This window comes from Falco naumanni, chromosome 11, assembly GCF_017639655.2.
Source record: "Falco naumanni isolate bFalNau1 chromosome 11, bFalNau1.pat, whole genome shotgun sequence".
In the NCBI taxonomy this organism is placed as follows: Eukaryota; Metazoa; Chordata; class Aves; order Falconiformes; family Falconidae; genus Falco; species Falco naumanni.
The window spans coordinates 5,235,945-5,252,305 of NC_054064.1; the positions used below are offsets into that span (position 1 = coordinate 5,235,945).

Here is a 16,361-nt window from a genome sequence, read left to right on the forward strand (position 1 = left end):
TGTAACAGCACACAGACTTCTGAATGCTAGCCTGTACCTGCAGAAGATGATTTCTATGTTAAAGCAGTTTACAGTGACCTTGGAGACTATGCAGTTTTCAACTAATTCAGTGGCACGCTTATTTTCAAATGGCAACAAAACAGCAGCAGAGTATTTTAAGGCGGCTAGAATTAAAATTCTTCATGAAGAAGAATCAAAGAACTCCTCAGGAGGTTTGGAAGAATAAAGAGGGAGATGGATGACTCCAGCTGTGGTTATCCCAGCAAAGAGCCCTTCTGCCAGGCTAAAAGGGCTGCAGCCAGCTGCACAGCTCTCCTCTCCACCTCTCTGCCTCCCACCCCCACAGCACTCACCATGCTCAGCTCACGGGTTCTCTTCCCAATTTCCCTTTCCACCTGGTGTAGCTCCAAGCTCAGCTGTTCACTTGAGATCATCCCAGGCCACTTGGGAGGTGGGGGTGGGGGCTGTGGTTGGCCTGCCAGGGTAGTCGCCTCCCTCTGCAACAGCAGCCTGTTACTAACAGCCTAAATGCATAAAGCCAAGCACATACACAACTGAGCACACAACACACCAAGCACAGAAAGAGCTCTAGGCCATAACTCTAGAGTATTGCTTATTTGCAAACCCAAGGCTGCCTCTCTCCATGCTTAATAAGGTCCCAATTGAAATCACTTCCAATGCAAGTTCAAACATTTTTTACAGACTCTCTTTTCACTTTAAAATAAGCAGTGTTAAATACCTTTTATTATAATAAGTTTTTGCATGAGTTTTCCCCATATGCTGCTCAAAACTAAGATTAAAAGCACAGGAACAAGACCACTACTCTTTGTAAGCTATTTGTTGAACAAAAGATAACAGCAGATAAGCAAATCTGCTGCTTTATTTTACAATAGTAGAATTTATCAAGTTTTACAGTAGAGCCAGAATTATTGCTAAATCATATAAAATATCTTGAGATGTGGGTGTCAATTTGTAGCGCTTTACTGACCCAGATTAGGAAGCACAGAAACGAAGAGGGGCAAGCAACGACAGTTATTCGCAAGTTGCAAGCTACTAGCAGCCAAGTAAAAGCAGTAACCCCATCAGCCGCTCCAGAAATCTGCTAATACTTGGGTGTCAGTTCTGTAAGTGTGTGCTCTGCATTTAAACACACTATCTACTACTCCACGCAACCAAACATGTGCCTAGTCTTCAAGCAGAAATGCTCATTCATTTGAGAGAGCACAACAATCTAGCTCTTCATGCTGTGACTCAATTAAGCAATTGCTACAACCTTGTAACAAGTAAATCAGCAAAGCCTCCTGGATTCCAAGTACCTACTTGCCACTTTGAACACAGTAGAAAGCTGTTATTACTCAAAATAGCTGATTAGTTCTGAGAAATTAAAGTTATGGTAAAAAAAAAATCAACGCTCAAAACTCAATTATGTAGGACTTAACACTGACACAATCACAGTAATAACGGGCAGGAGAGGCAGGCCACTTACGGGTTTTGCAACTTTCCAATACTTTTGTATTATGGCACAGGAAGACATGCAAGATTTAAAACATTTTCTCCTCTTGTTCCCAAACAAGAGCACAAGAACATGAGTTACGTTTTAGCCAAGAAATCCGTACTACTTGTAACTGCTGCTGCAACTTAAAAATTGTGAGCTCTTGCAATTACTCTGCAATAACCCTCCTCTATTACATGTATTCTTAGGTAACTATACCTTCAGCAGAAGCTGTTCTCCATTACCTGTAGCAATTCCTTCTGGGAAAACATTAATATGAACAGTTGCTGAGCTACCTAGAATAGCTTTCTGGTAAATATTTACTGATTTTCTCCTAGAAGGAGGAAAAAAAAGTAACTAAAGCTTTGTTAAAACAATTCTTTGATTATGCCTTAACATTTCCCCTTCTGCATCTCACAAAATACAAAGATTTCAGATCATTAATTCTTTTATGAATGCAGACTTCCATCCTTCCTCATGTTGCAAATTACTACATTTCTTCTACACGACGAGACATAAAATACTAAGCTTTAATTTTTCAAGCTGAATATCTTGGATATTTATTTTCTTGACTCTTCTGGTTTGTGCTGTTTAGGAAGAAACAGGTACAACACGAAGCCAAACATGAAACAGATGAAGGTCAAAGACTTCTGTACATAAAATCACACATTTTCAACGGCAGTAAAGCCAAGAGGAACAGGTTATCTACACCACAAGTTTAACTCCGTGTAGACAGGTGAACAGAGGGGGTGGGCAGGGCAGGGGGGGGAAGTGAGAGAGAATGAAAGCAAACATGAATAAGCACAGAGTGCAGATTCAAGTATGTTGTCAATTTCCAGCTGAAATGCAGGGAAGTTTCTGCTGCTAAGCAGAGAGGTTTAGACTTGTACCATAGTCCTGATGCCTGACATCACAGAATTAAGTATTGTTACTGAGTAGTATTACAATCAAAGAAAGATCAACACATGAAAAGCAACTTTACCCGCTTCATCTCTCATACCATCACACCACCCCTCACCATTCTTCCAAACACTGGCACCAACCTCTAGTCCTCGCATCTGTGTCTGCTGGCTAATCTGATGGTCTACTTGCTGCAGCTCCATGCGCAGCTGCTGCTCTCGTTCTGCTGAGGGTAACTGTTTCCCATGACCAGCCACATCTGACATGGACAGTCTCTCCCTTTGGGATCAGAAAAGGAAAAATAAGGAGATTTAGGGGAAAAAAAGCTTTACTCAGATGGCATAGAAAAAAGATAAAGAAAATTTTAAAAAAGGTAAACTAAAACAAAGCAATCCTACCTGTCGTTGAAACGTCCCTGAGAAGGTATATTTTGATGAGGAGAATATGGAGAGCCTCCCCAGCCACCGTGAGTTCCGTAAGGATTGTAGTCTGTCAGTGAACAGAAAGAAATCCGTGTCACATTACTACAGAAGTATCCTTTAAGTAGTTCAGCCAATACACAGAACTGGACAGACATTAGAGAATAACCAGAAAGGCCAACCCTCTAACAGTGCTGGTCTAATGTTTCTTCTGCTGAAACAAATACAGAAATATAACATGTCACTAGTCTCATGTGCATAATGCATGACCCTTCATGTACATCCAACAGATTTGTGATAGTCTCCCAGAGTGTGAGATTGTGAAGGACTTCAGACACTGAGAGACAGGGACACAAACTTACATTCACTATGTGAATTAAACAAACATGGGTTTGTTTTGTTCCCAGCAGCTAACTCCCGAAAAAAATCTAGAAGGAAGTTTGGAGGAATACAATTACATTTTTTGTTATGATTTAGTGCACCTCAAAAAAGGACCACTTTTGGATTAAGGTATACAGCCACACTATACATACGGTTAGAAAATATAAACTATTCCTACTTTATTTGCTCTGCCTAACATCACACAAAACATTGGCTGCATTAAGCTTGCAGCGGCAACTATCCATAAAGTAGGAGTGCTGTACAGTACTTCATTATGATGCTTTTGAATTATTTACTTGAGAAAGCAGTAAGTTTCTGCACTGTAATACAACAGATTTAAAAAACCTCCCACCACAGGGGACCAGCAGAACAAATTAACTTTTTCCAAATAGCAACAAGTAGTCACCAACACATGCACAAACCTGTCCTTGGGACAGAAAATTGCAGCAGCCTTCTTCCTCAGGCTGCTCAGCATAGCCCTACCTAGAGTTATTTTTAGTAGTGTAAACACATACATCTCATCTATATTTCTAAGACAAGAAACAAGTTTACAGGGTTTGACTTCCAGTTGTACTGTGCCATAGCACTAAAGGATACAGCAACAGCCAGGAAAATCCAAGAGCACACACTGTACCTGAAATGACCGATTTGGTGGTAGCTCCCTGAACAGCCATGGCCTGCATGGGACCAGAATTCTGGTACATCGCTTTAGAAGTACGAGAGATAGCCCCAAATCTCGACACAGTTGGTCGGTCTCCAAATGGAATGAGGTCATCATCACCAGTCTCTGCTGCTCTTCGCTGCATGTCTAATCGTTGGTCACGCATGGCTTTACTATCTATGTTCTAGACAAGACATGGAAAAGGCAGTCAAAAACTTACTCAGAAATAACAAACCCACATTCCTTTTACAAGCTGGTACCAGTACAGTAAGTCTCTCTTGTGTTCTCTATTCCCTTCATCCTTCAACTAGTCTTCCAATTCTTCAGTTTGTAACTCCACTGATCACTCCCAACTTCAGATGACCATTACTAACACCACCGTGAAACAGTTGCATAATTATTTACAAACAAATCCAAGAGAAGGGAGCAGCAGCAAAAGGAAATTAAGACAGAGGAAAGTCTAATGGGACAGAAGGGAAAAACCCCTCCAGAATCAAGTCAGAGGAGATCAGCGGGCATCTCTGAGGAATACGCTCCTCCCTCCTAAGTCCAAAAGAAATTTCTCTGAAGGCAAGTGTTAACAACCATATCATCTAACAGCTTAAGAGAGGACTCAAAATGGGAATTATGCAGCACAGCACTTACTTGGGATGTCTGGTACATCTTTTCAGGCACATTTTTCATTAACTACTAGTACTGCTTGGAACATCACGGTTTCTAACTAAGCTTCAGACTCAAACACCTTAACGGGCTAGCATATAGATAAACAGATAAAATGTTCCCTCTCTACTCACAGACCTCTGTCAAGCAGTCACAAGGGAGATGATGTGCATAGAAAACAAGCTTGATTTAGCAGGATAAGTCAATGTGATTTAACTTACTGAGAAGAAGAAACAAGAGATTATCATAAAGATTTTTAACAAAGCTTTTCCTGAGATACAAGTTAGGCCAGTTACGGGAGAAGTCACCTGGAGTAACTTAAAAACACATGTCAAAGGGTTGGTTCCATGAATAAAAATTGATTTTAAGAAGGTTCCTCAACACAAAACAAAACAAATAAACCCCACCCCCAGAATAATCACCCCATCCAGATAAACACAAAACAGTGAAAAGAAATAAACAGATTTAAAAAAAAAAACAAACACACAAACAAAAAAAGGAAAAGCACTTAGTTAAATGAGAAGCTGTCTGTTGGCTGCCAGAGAATGTAACATGGTAAGAACTTACAGAACAGAGTTAAGACTGCTAAAGAAGTAAAACTGTAGCACAGTGCTGTGTACAATAAAAAGAACAAGGTAAGTGGGGCTACTACACAAAAAGGACAGACTGAAGGCTAAAAACTTCATTATGGTCCAAAATTAAAATGAAACTCTGCAAGCTTTCAGTGACGTTAAGGATTGCTAGAAACAGACACAATAAGATAACTAAGGCAGGAATAAAGGGGTGAAAATGGCAGTCACAACAGAGTTGGAAGCTAAACTCAAGAAGTGTAACATGTTGAAACTGGAACAGGCATTAGACACCATCTACTTTGGAATTCTAAAAAAATATTGTATCAATCTTGAGTCCATAGGATGACAGTACCAATTTAATTTATTTCCATATACTGAGTGGGGGGAAAAAACACAGTAAAGGTGCAATGCTATCTGCATAAAATCCAGCATTATGTGCTCTTAGATGATACTATTCTTATCCTTGAAAAAAGGAATCTCTTATGAGCAATTAAAAAAAGGAAGAATTAATTCACTCGCCATCTGCAGTAAAGGTCTCCTGAGAACTTTTTCCTGCGAGGAAACGAAAACTGAAGAGCAGCAAAGATCCTATTTGCTTTCTCTGAAAATTACCTCGGGGGCAGAAGAATGCTTTGTTTAGCAATGAAAAAGGAGGCTGCTTCTCCAAAACTCTATTACTTCTCTTAATTGAGTTCCAGTTTGTTTGCACAGTTTTTTAGCAGCAGGGATGAAAGACAAGAGCTGTTTGTTGGTTCCTGAACACTGCCACTTGGACAGCAATAACCTGATTCTGAGCCATCTTACTTCCCCAGGTCAAACGTGACAGCACTATAACTCAAGGCAAACACGCTGTGTAGGACAGAGAGCAAAAGGACATAAAAAACCCCAAAGCTGCAAAGAAATGCCTTTTCTTGCCCTGCTTTTTCTGAGAGAAAAGCCTCCTTTTTGCTCCCATTCACACAGTGCCTTTGAGGTCTTACAGGAAAGCAATTCAGTGGACAGAAACCAGATGCATTTAATTCCAATAAGGCAGATGGGAAACAGGGAAGCCTGCTTGTGCACAAAGAGAAGAAACTAGACAGAAAAATCCTATCATTTAGTTAAGTGGTTGCAATAGGTGAGCACCTGTCCACAGAAGACTGAATTCTAGATAGAAATTTCTTCCCCCTCCCCTTATTGGCCAAAGAAGAGTCGCCATGACAGTGACAATATATAAACAAAAGATGATTGAACACTTTTGCAGATGGGAATTGAAGGAGAAAACCAGATCCATCTCTGTAAAAATGTCTCTCAGACTAAACAATCCTTTCTCTTGAAGACTTGAAAGTCTTCCTACTTGCGTGGGCTACCATGCTACATACCTACTTCTTGCTGTTGAGTGATGCTTAAATGTTAGGAAAAAAAGAACAGTGGTGGTATTTCAGAATCCTATTTCTTTTCTTCACATTCATGACTCTCAATAATGACACCCTAGTAGTCCCTTCTTTTTGCAACACTGACCTAGCAAAAAGGCAGCAGCAAAAGTAAGTTCAGAGTAAGACACCCATGGCTTCTGTGAAGGACTGAATGCACACAGCATAGAGCTAGAAATCGCCCTCAAGAAGAATCAGCCTGGTATTATGACTACACCTCTCTCAAAAGCTTCATGCAAGTTTTGGGTATTCTCATAGTCACAAATCACAGTCTCCTTCAAGTAAAGATGTTGTTAACAACAGTAACAATCACCTCAAAAGGAATTAATAGCACAAAGTTACAACATCTCCCCCGACAGAAAAAAGTACAGATGGACACATTTAATTAACAAACTGCCATTACACAGCAATTTCTGGATTTCAAGTAAGTGTTAAGAATCATGGCAAAGTATCTTTTGCTATCCATGCCTTTAGAGCAGAGTGGTTAGCCTGCATCTCTACCCAGAGCTTTAAAGCAACTACACAGATGCAGGACTGTTGATAGCTTTGGAAACAAAGCACTCTGCACACTTGCAGATGCATTTGTTGACTGCAATGCACTTCTGAGCTTAAATACAAGCACTGCCAGCATACTGGAAAGTAAATGAAAAGAGTCCCTCCCAATCCACAGAAGGATCAGCTTTTCTTCTGCGCTCCCCTCATCCCTACATACCGCCATCTCCACACTCCTCGCTGCCACAACATCTTTGGGTTTTGCATCTTTGGTTCCAATGTAGGAGCCGATGGTGTCACAGGACCAGGGAGAGTACTGGCTGTAGTCATTTCCTTTGTATTTCCCAGCTACCTTCAGGTCTTCATCCAAGTACTGTACAAAAACAAAGATCTGGTTCTGTAAGTGAAGGGAAGAAGCAGCTTCACAGCCACCACTACTTATTTCAACAGCAATGAACTTGAAAAACACCACCAGGATTATTTTTTTTTTAATCAATACATCACCATTTGGAATTGGGCCAGAGCAAGCATGAAATACAAGAAATTCTGATCACCTGGCTACACTCCCAGTGCTGACTGTTCGCTTGGCCAGTATAAAAGTGGTATTTTGACCTTGGTTAAAACCCACAAACTTCTATCAAGCTGTTACTTAATTTTAAACATGTCAGAAGCAAACAAAACAAAGTCCAGTAATGGTGAAGACTGACTATTTCAATTAATAATGGCTCAAAACTAACTCCCTTCATTGCACCAAAACCAGCTTAGGATCACTGGTAGATCAGGCAACCAACAGCCAATCAAGAAACTGGAGACTGCACTATCAGGGCTTCCCATCTGGAGCACAAAATCTACATCCCCCATCACTTGCCAACACTGCACCATTCCTGTTTTTTTGTTGTCTTCACCTACTAGCACACAAAAACTCCGAAGCATTTTCTAAACATGAGAGCAAGTCACATTTTTGTCAAAATATGCTTACCTCCTCTGAATGAAAAGGATGAGGCAAGGTTGGTGAGGATGCAAAAGGAGGTGGAGAAATCACCTTCCTCTCTTCTAGCTGGGCCATGATCTCTTTTCTGCGTCGGTGAAGTTCATCCAGGCTGGGATGAGGCTGAAATGAAGACAGAAATACGTTACGAAGCTTCTGAAGCATTAATGCACAAACCTAGTAATTTCTAAAAGGTTGTTTACCCAAATAAAATACGATAACCACATACTGCAAAAAAGGAAAAATACAGTGAATAGACAGTATCGTTAATGAAGTGATCATTACTTGTTATTATCCAGTCTATCTGTTAACTTTCATGTTTAATATAGGACACAGATGCTCCTACACTGGCCAGCGTTAATTCTAGACATGCCAAAGGCAGTGATTGTTATTTGCCTACAACTGATTAGATCCTCAACTAACCCAGCATTTCTAACTTTTAAAATTACTAATCTTTAAGTCACTGGTAGCTCAACATGAACTCTGTGTTCCAACTTCGTAAAGTTTCCCCTGGAACGTGTTCCAGTATGGCACATCCCCCTTGCAATCATATGGGGGAAGTGTTGATAAGACACTGATGTTTTTAGTTATTGCTGGGTGATGTTTATACTAAACCAAGAACTTTTCAGTTCCTTGGGCCCTGCCAGCAAGAGGGCTGGAGGGGCACAGGAAATTGGGAGGGGACACAGCCAGGACAGGCAACCTGACCTAGCCAAAGAGGTATTTCATACCATATGACATGCTGAGTATATAAATTAGGGGAAGAAGAAGGGGGGGGGGGGCGGGATTTGGCATGACGGGGTTTGTCTTCCCGAGTAACTGTTACGCATGATGGAGCCCCGCTTTCCTGGGGGTGGCCAAACACCTGCCTGCCGATTAGAAGTAGTGAATGAATTCCTTCCTTTGCTTTCCTTGCATGCATGGGTTTTGCTTTAGCTATTGAATTGTTCTTATCTCAACCCTTGAGTTTTACATTCCTTTCCGACTCTCTTCCCCATCCCTCTGGGTCAGGGGGAGCGAGCAAGAGGCTGCGTGGTGCTTGGTTGCCAGCTGGGGTTAAACCACGACAACTTCTACTTTGAGCACTAAGTAGCAACCCACTCTTTTACATATTAACATCATTACAGTTACAGAGTTGACCAGTAACTAAACAGCTTTCCAGATTCCGATCAGCTTCATCAAATATACCCCCTCCCTAAAGTTCAAACTTCTAATTCCTCACAAAACCCACCACTTCCCTGCAAAAATATTCAAGTAGTTTATAGTTTCTCTCTCAAACAACTACAAACCCGCCACATAAAAAACATACCCTGTGGCATGAAGGTCTGATCTGACCGAGATGCGGAGCCACTGGGCAATAACCCTCTGTTTGCTGGTATCTGTCTCTGGATTCAGGAACGTAGGATGGTACAGCTGCTTGTGGAATTTCAATGGGTACAGGGCTTCCTCGGACAATCTCCTCTCGCTGATACGGCTGGACAGGGGGATACACGCGACGGCTGTCATAGTGCGGTGGGTATATGGGTTGTCCCATGGGAGGATACTGCTGCGGCTGCGTGTACTGTGGGCTCACCACACGATCCTGAAGGTAGGGTGGGTAATGGTCTAAATAAGGTGGACCAGGTTCAGGAGCCGATGGAGGAGGTCGGACAAAGCGAGACATGGACTGAGTGGGATAGTAGACTCCTGAAATAAGGCAAGAGGAAAAAACACAAAAAGGATACAGAAAGTAATCATCGCAACCATCCACAAAAAAACCCGTTTCAAATACTCAAGTCTACAAGTATTGTGAAGAGAAGGGTATAAATTAATTCACATTTGTTATTTTCCCTCACTGTAACTGGTATTTCTACTCAAAAATTAACCACAGAAAACCTTGAAAAAGCAAAAGCTGATCCAAAGCTCAAGTGACACAGTTCAACCATCTAAATGTGATCTCAGGAAGGTGTAAAAGGTATAGTAGCTGGAGAAGAGGTGGTGTGACTGAGCACACCACAGGTACCACAGAGGTGCTGCTAGCATACCAAATGGAAATAATTCGTTAGAATGTCTCTGCAGATTGATAAGAATGCTTTTAGCTAGACAAGACCTAAAAAGTAAACTGAAGATTAGCCTGCGTATCTCTGTTTTATGCAAGTAAAATTCTATTTGTCCCAAGGTATCAGAGCCACTGCCTGTGTTGGATTAATTAGAATTTAAAGTTACCTAAGAATTGTTCTACCTCTTGAAGAGTAGAAGGAAATTTCAGTACTGTGAATCACCAAAGACTTCCAACATCACACCTCTTAGTTACCTGACGCTTTTAGTAATCTTTCTGGGATCTCTGGATAATTTAAAAGCATGCATGAATATGAACACATGGTCAACACCACACACATCAAATTTTGTGGACAACCTCAGATCTTCATTTGCACACAATCAAATGTTTTTTTCTCCTTCTTCAAAACGCTCTGTCACTTTCTCAAAAATGGCCTGTACCCCCAGCCCCCTTTCCTTTCTAGGGTTTTTTTTTTCCTTCTTTCCGCTTCTTTTGGTCTTTCATTCTTATTTTTCTTTCATATTAACTTCACTTTGTATCATTTATCTCTCCAATCTTATGTTGCGTAAGAATAGCTCCCTGTCTTTATATACAGCTATAAATTTTCTTTTTAATCCCCTTCAGTATTATCTTTCTCTGCTTGGTCTTGTAAAACTTTTCCTCTTAGTTCCTTTTTTTATGATGTTTTCTTTTTGCGCATTGCCCTTCTCTAATTTCACTTGTCTCTACCCATACACATGCAGACATTTCTGAAACACACACACTTTTCATTAAGGACGTAAGTATTTTCATCCCTCAAGCACAAACCCCTCTGCTGGTTAAAGTTTATTTCCATTCCCCCCGTCCCCCAACTCAAACTGAATTAAGGTTTACCATATTAGATCCTTGACCTAGCCCAGTCAGGAAAAACTGAAGAGAGAAGCATTTGCTACACTGGACGGATACCTCTGCTTTTGCTCGCATTAAAGTCCTCAGTCAAGACACAAAAAGCCTGCCAATTTCTATTTTATTATACCATCACCACATTAGTGCCTATACTCCACGTGATATGCAAGACAATTTCAACTTGGGGCTTAAGTAAACAGCAGAGTGGGAAGGAAGAATAACATCAGTACAAAGATGAAAGAGAGCTTGGTCTCAAAACCTACCTTGTTGGTAGGGTGCTGGCTCGAATGGTGGGGCAGCTCCTCTAGGATCTTGATAAAACATATCTGCTTGTGGAGCATTATACAATTGAGACCCCCGTGGTACCATTTGCAACTGCTTGGTGACAGACACTGAAGGCAGGTCTGTTGGAGCCCGAGGGGGTACAGGATGAGGGTTCACTGGCAAGGCAGAAATAGAGCTCTTGGGGACAGATTCCAGCCTAAAAAGCAGAAAGATGGCACTGCTCATTAAGGTCTGATATAGCACACTACTTAAAAACACTGTTCTTTGCCTATACTCCACGTTCTGAAGGCTTACATCACCTTCTCCAATTAAAATAAGCGAACGGGGAGAGTAAAGCAGTTTAAGAGTTTTAGCTTTAATTTTCTACTCTTTAATCACTTAAACTCAAAACCAAACAAAACAAAAAACAAACCCTGTTCCGTTTCTTTTCTAGAGAATGGGTTTACTTTGTTTCTACTGCATATTTACACACATGACACTTGGAACAAGTTAGGAAGACCCGTACAAGTCAGGAGGAGATCCAGGGGCACTGCTACTCAGATGTTCCATCTTCCCTGGCTTCAGAGCAGTTTCATAACCGGAGTCAGTCCCTCGAGAAATAAGTTGCGTCACCGTGCTGCCTGTTGACACAATTCCATTTGGCAGAGCAGAAGCTTTTCTATTGGGCAAGTCCACTCCCCCTTCCTCCGAGAGGATAGCTCCTGAAGGCAGGCCCACCTCATTTAGCTGGCCCAGGGAGGCACTCAGGGGTCTTCTGGGAACCAGACGCTTGTTCATTTTACGGAATCTTCAGAAAAAGAAGCCACACAGGAAAAAATTGAAACAAGAAACTAAAAGGAATTGCATTTTCAAGATTTTGCAAATGCAGATGCTACCAAAAGTTTCAAATTCTAATTCAAGCTCCCTAAGGGCTTGCAAGAATATCTATTAGGCTACAACTTCACTGCTATCTGAACAGTTAATAGCAGTTTCAATCAGAAGAACAAGGATGGATTTTTAATGACAACTCCACCAAGAATTCACAGCTAAACTTCACGCAGCAAGTTTAAAGTCTTACTTCCTGTACATATATGCATTTCAACTGTACAGAAGAAAACCAAACCCAAACATCACATAAAATACTACCTATAGTAACAGAAGCTTCAGAATATAGACCACAGACTATTCAAGCCCATTTTATTCAGAGAAGAAAGTAACAGCAGAAAGGTAGTGACAAATAATGAGGATTCACTTGTGCATCATGTGGCCAATAATAAGCCAAGTCAAGTATTTATTTACATGTGCTATCCTTTAAAGCAGTTTGTTAAGATTTATGTTACTATACTATACACAGCTTATACCATTTGTGTGGTTTGACAAATAGACTGCAGAGACAAAAACTCTGAACATACTGTAATTCAAAAAAATGTAACTGCTTCCGATAACAGTCTGAACAAGCATGAACCTTTTAACTAATGTTCCACAAAAATCAGCAGACTTATGGCACTGGAGCAATGAAGAGAGCAAATTCCAGAGTTGAAAGTCCTCCACTAAACATCCTGCCGTTAGCTTAGATACCGGAATGCAAGTGGGAGGGTGTATTTGTAGGCCTGAGTGTTCCTGCTGTTTATACTGCAGAACAAGAGGCAATTTCTTCAACAGGGTTGAAGCCAACACTTTGATATCATACCTAACAAACTAAATGAGATGGTAACACAGCCTAGGAAGGTGCATGCATTATTGTAGAAAAAGGGGGCTGTTATAGTCTATTACTCAATCTTCAGATAGTCTTTGTATTTGCCCACATGCAACAGAATTAACAGCAATACTAGAAGCAAAATGTTCTTTTTTGTTTTTGTGGCTGTTTTGTTTTTTAGATATGACTGAGCACAGAGTCAGACAGTGTGATACCACTGTACAAATTTGAGCCGTTGATCTCTTAAGAGTTCACTGACTGTCTTCTAGCCACCTTCCTAACTCTCCCGATTTCCTGTCTGGATTAATCTTTGCCCACTTAATCACACTATAAATTCAAGCTACAGCTGACAGTGGGCATCATTCAGAATGCATTAAAAGAGAGTAAACAAATTAGGCCATTGCCACAGTAGAAGCACTTGAGCAGGGGCAGACTACAGCTTTCTAAACATGCTGCTCAGAAGTTCTTCTGTCATCTCATGTCAGCTGGACACAAGAGGCAAGCCAAGTGAGCTTCCCAGGCTGAACTTTGGGTTTTACTTGGGCATCCTGCTCAATACCCAAACCAGTTGCTCCCTGAAAAGCAGCAGCAGGACACTGGGAAACCACTGCCGTGTTCTCCCTGCCAGTTACTTCTGGATGTCTGCCTCCCATCGGGTCCCCTGGAGGTACATTGTCCAATGGCTCCTGACTCTCTGAACACTTGCACACTACTTTTAAGACAGGAAGACTGGCCATCCCCACCCATTCATCTAGAACACAAAAGAATGCTCAAGAGAGACAGGAGCACGTATATAAACACCTATTCAATCAAAGGTGACAGGAAGAGTTGATATAACACCCTCTCATGATAAAAATACTTAGAATAAAAGTAGTACTATGCTGCCCTCTGGATTGTTCTGAACAGGTTTATGAACCTTTGTTGCAGTCTCCACATGTGCAGGACACAAAAATAATCTAAAAAAGTTTCATATATGCCTATGTATACTGGGTCTTTGTCCCTTGTCCAGAGGGGAATGAGCTGCTGCTGTTCAAGCAAGTTCAGACTACAGTTTGCTATCTAAGGCTTTACTACACACTTCCCCATAACCCTCCTGCTAACTTAAAGCTACATGTAAGATACAGGAACTACATAACAATGGTAATGCATATTATTCATACTAAGCATTTTAAAAAGGAGTAACCCTAATGCAGTATCTACTCAAAGGAATTAAGCCAAGATAAAAGGTACAAGGAAGAATTTGAACTCAGAAGTCCCCCAGCCACCTACAGAAACCGCTGTACCTTGAAACAGAACAACCACCCCATGACAACATTACCACCAAGACATACAAGTCAGTCTGAACAAAACAAGCCTCTTACATCTGCAAAGCTGACAAACAGCCCTTCTTGATACATACAGCTAGTTCAGGGATACTAATACTGACTCACCACCCTTGTTAACCATCCAAACCAGCACCACCAATCTCCATTTTCTTAACATCATGACGAAAGAGGAAAACCCCCAACTGCTTCTGCAGAACACGAGTATCAAAGTCCAATTCTCTGTTCATCTGAGTAACTGCCTTTGTCATTCTAACACCATGTGCTCTGTTCTTTTTTTCTTCCTGTCTTGCCTATGCACCGCATGCTGGCTATACAGCCAATGAACTGCCATAATAATGTTTCAAGTTTTAGATTAAGGAAAATTAAAAAAGCTGCATAACATTTCCAAATCTTTGGCATTTTATTCTGATTGGAGAAAAAAACACCTCTTCTTTATAAGACATTAATTATTTTAGCCCGAAAACCAAGTTTTAAGTACTGTATAAATTATATTGTGTTTTTTTCTTTTAACTCTTAAATAATCCATTTTACTTTAAAAAAAGTTAAGACAACCTTCAGAACAGCAGATAACTGGGTGCCCCCTCCTGTAATTCATGTAGCTTATTTACTGCAGGCTTTGTATGACCACCATCTTTTAACCCTTCAACAATAGCTTTAACCACTTTAAGGTTACTGCATGTGCAATCTGCCAAGAAGTTTCAAAGAATAACTGTTGCAGGAAAAAAACCAAATTGCAATGATAATTTCTAGCTCTCTGGATAGCCCTAGCAGCACAGAAAAACAAGAGAACCCCTGCCATCTGGAGAACTGCCAGGAACCTAGCTGAATATAAAGGCAAGATGAGAAGTACACACAAATAAACGAGCATAATGGATGCAGACAGCATGTTTAGTCACACTTAAGAAATAAGAAAAACAGCCCACCTCTAAAGTCTCAAATAACACCTGTGTCAACATAAGACTTTCAGAGCTGCATTACTGCTGAACAAAGCAAAATATCCTGTATTTAAGAACAAACAATTCCAAAACTTGAGATGACTGCTAAGTTTTTCAAATTATTTCTTGCTAACGTGACAGACAAGTGATATCAAGGAATGAGTACAGGAGGCACGCATGACTCATGTGTAAGACAAAACAGAGACTGGACCCATTTCTACTATAAGAGGTAACACTTACTTTTCTAGCTCCTCCTGTGAATGTGCAAAGGTGCAGCTGGCCCCTCGGGGGCATCCTCCTCTCTGTTTCATGTCTCTGCACATGTATGTCTTGTACTTGCTGTGTTGAGGTGGCTGACAAGGTTAGAGACACCACGTGAGATACCTGAACACAAGTACGCTTAACCAAGAGCTGAACGTACCCCTCTATTAAAAGGCCCAATGTTTGACTGTTGACAACTCCTTCAATTTAAGTGTTCCAGAAGTACCTACTGTGAAATAAATGACTGGAGCAGTATTGGTATTTGGTTCTTCAGAACTAATGGATTCAGGAATTAATATTTTGACAACTAAGTCACTATCAGGTTTTTAAAACATTTTTATCCGAATTCTTTACTGAAGCTTGATTGGAACACAGCTGTATGTTTCAGGCAACAGTTAAGTGGACAAAACTGATACAGGCTGAAAAAATTATCATGCTTAACCAGAAATCACCAGATATTCATCAAACTTTGTGGTAGATTGAAAGTTTAGTCAATTATTTCTCCCTTGATTTCTCTTAGCTCAAAATGGCACTTGATGAAATCCAACTCTCATAGACAAAGGGATACTCAAGACCCCTTTTAGCCCACTTTGGACTAAAAATCTCTTCACCATCTATAATAATTATTTCAGTCAATCACTGAGAATGCAATCTTACTCCTACACACATCAGCAGGGTATGGGTTGTCTTCTGTATTTTTCTTCGTTAAGTTTCCCAAGAAACAATTTACTGCAATCTTACTGTCTGCATATACACCCATGTGCCAGTCTCTCTAAATAAATTTTGACAGAAGGCCAGAGGTGGTCTCAAAGACATTTAAGTTCCTACAGTTTTTAAGGCAGAATTACATCAGTGGCAGAAATACTTTATCAGAGCTCCCACTGAGGGAAAAGGTCTGTAAAATAAACTTTTGCTTCCTGAAAAACAGCCAAAAGATGTAAATCTGTAAGAAGCCACCTGCAAACTGATTATTTTTATAA

General features: G+C 40.7%; 1 protein-coding gene across 9 annotated transcripts in view; it reads right to left on the reverse strand.

The window, feature by feature from the left end:
• Window positions 1–16,361, reverse strand: part of RC3H1 (ring finger and CCCH-type domains 1) — a 65,035-nt gene that overhangs the window by 9,254 nt on the left and 39,420 nt on the right. For 3 of the 9 annotated variants that reach the window (XM_040610031.1, XM_040610030.1, XM_040610029.1), the window contains exons 9-18: window positions 15,361–15,473; window positions 11,691–11,972; window positions 11,164–11,381; window positions 9,287–9,663; window positions 7,969–8,100; window positions 7,210–7,380; window positions 3,827–4,037; window positions 2,791–2,881; window positions 2,536–2,671; window positions 354–524 (exon numbers count right to left, since the gene is read on the reverse strand). In XM_040610031.1, the coding sequence (XP_040465965.1) occupies window positions 354–524; window positions 2,536–2,671; window positions 2,791–2,881; window positions 3,827–4,037; window positions 7,210–7,380; window positions 7,969–8,100; window positions 9,287–9,663; window positions 11,164–11,381; window positions 11,691–11,972; window positions 15,361–15,473 (1,902 nt within the window). The remainder of the gene's footprint in view (window positions 1–353; window positions 525–2,535; window positions 2,672–2,790; window positions 2,882–3,826; window positions 4,038–7,209; window positions 7,381–7,968; window positions 8,101–9,286; window positions 9,664–11,163; window positions 11,382–11,690; window positions 11,973–15,360; window positions 15,474–16,361) is intronic. The other 6 variants (XM_040610036.1, XM_040610035.1, XM_040610033.1 and 3 more) reach the window with 4 other exon arrangements.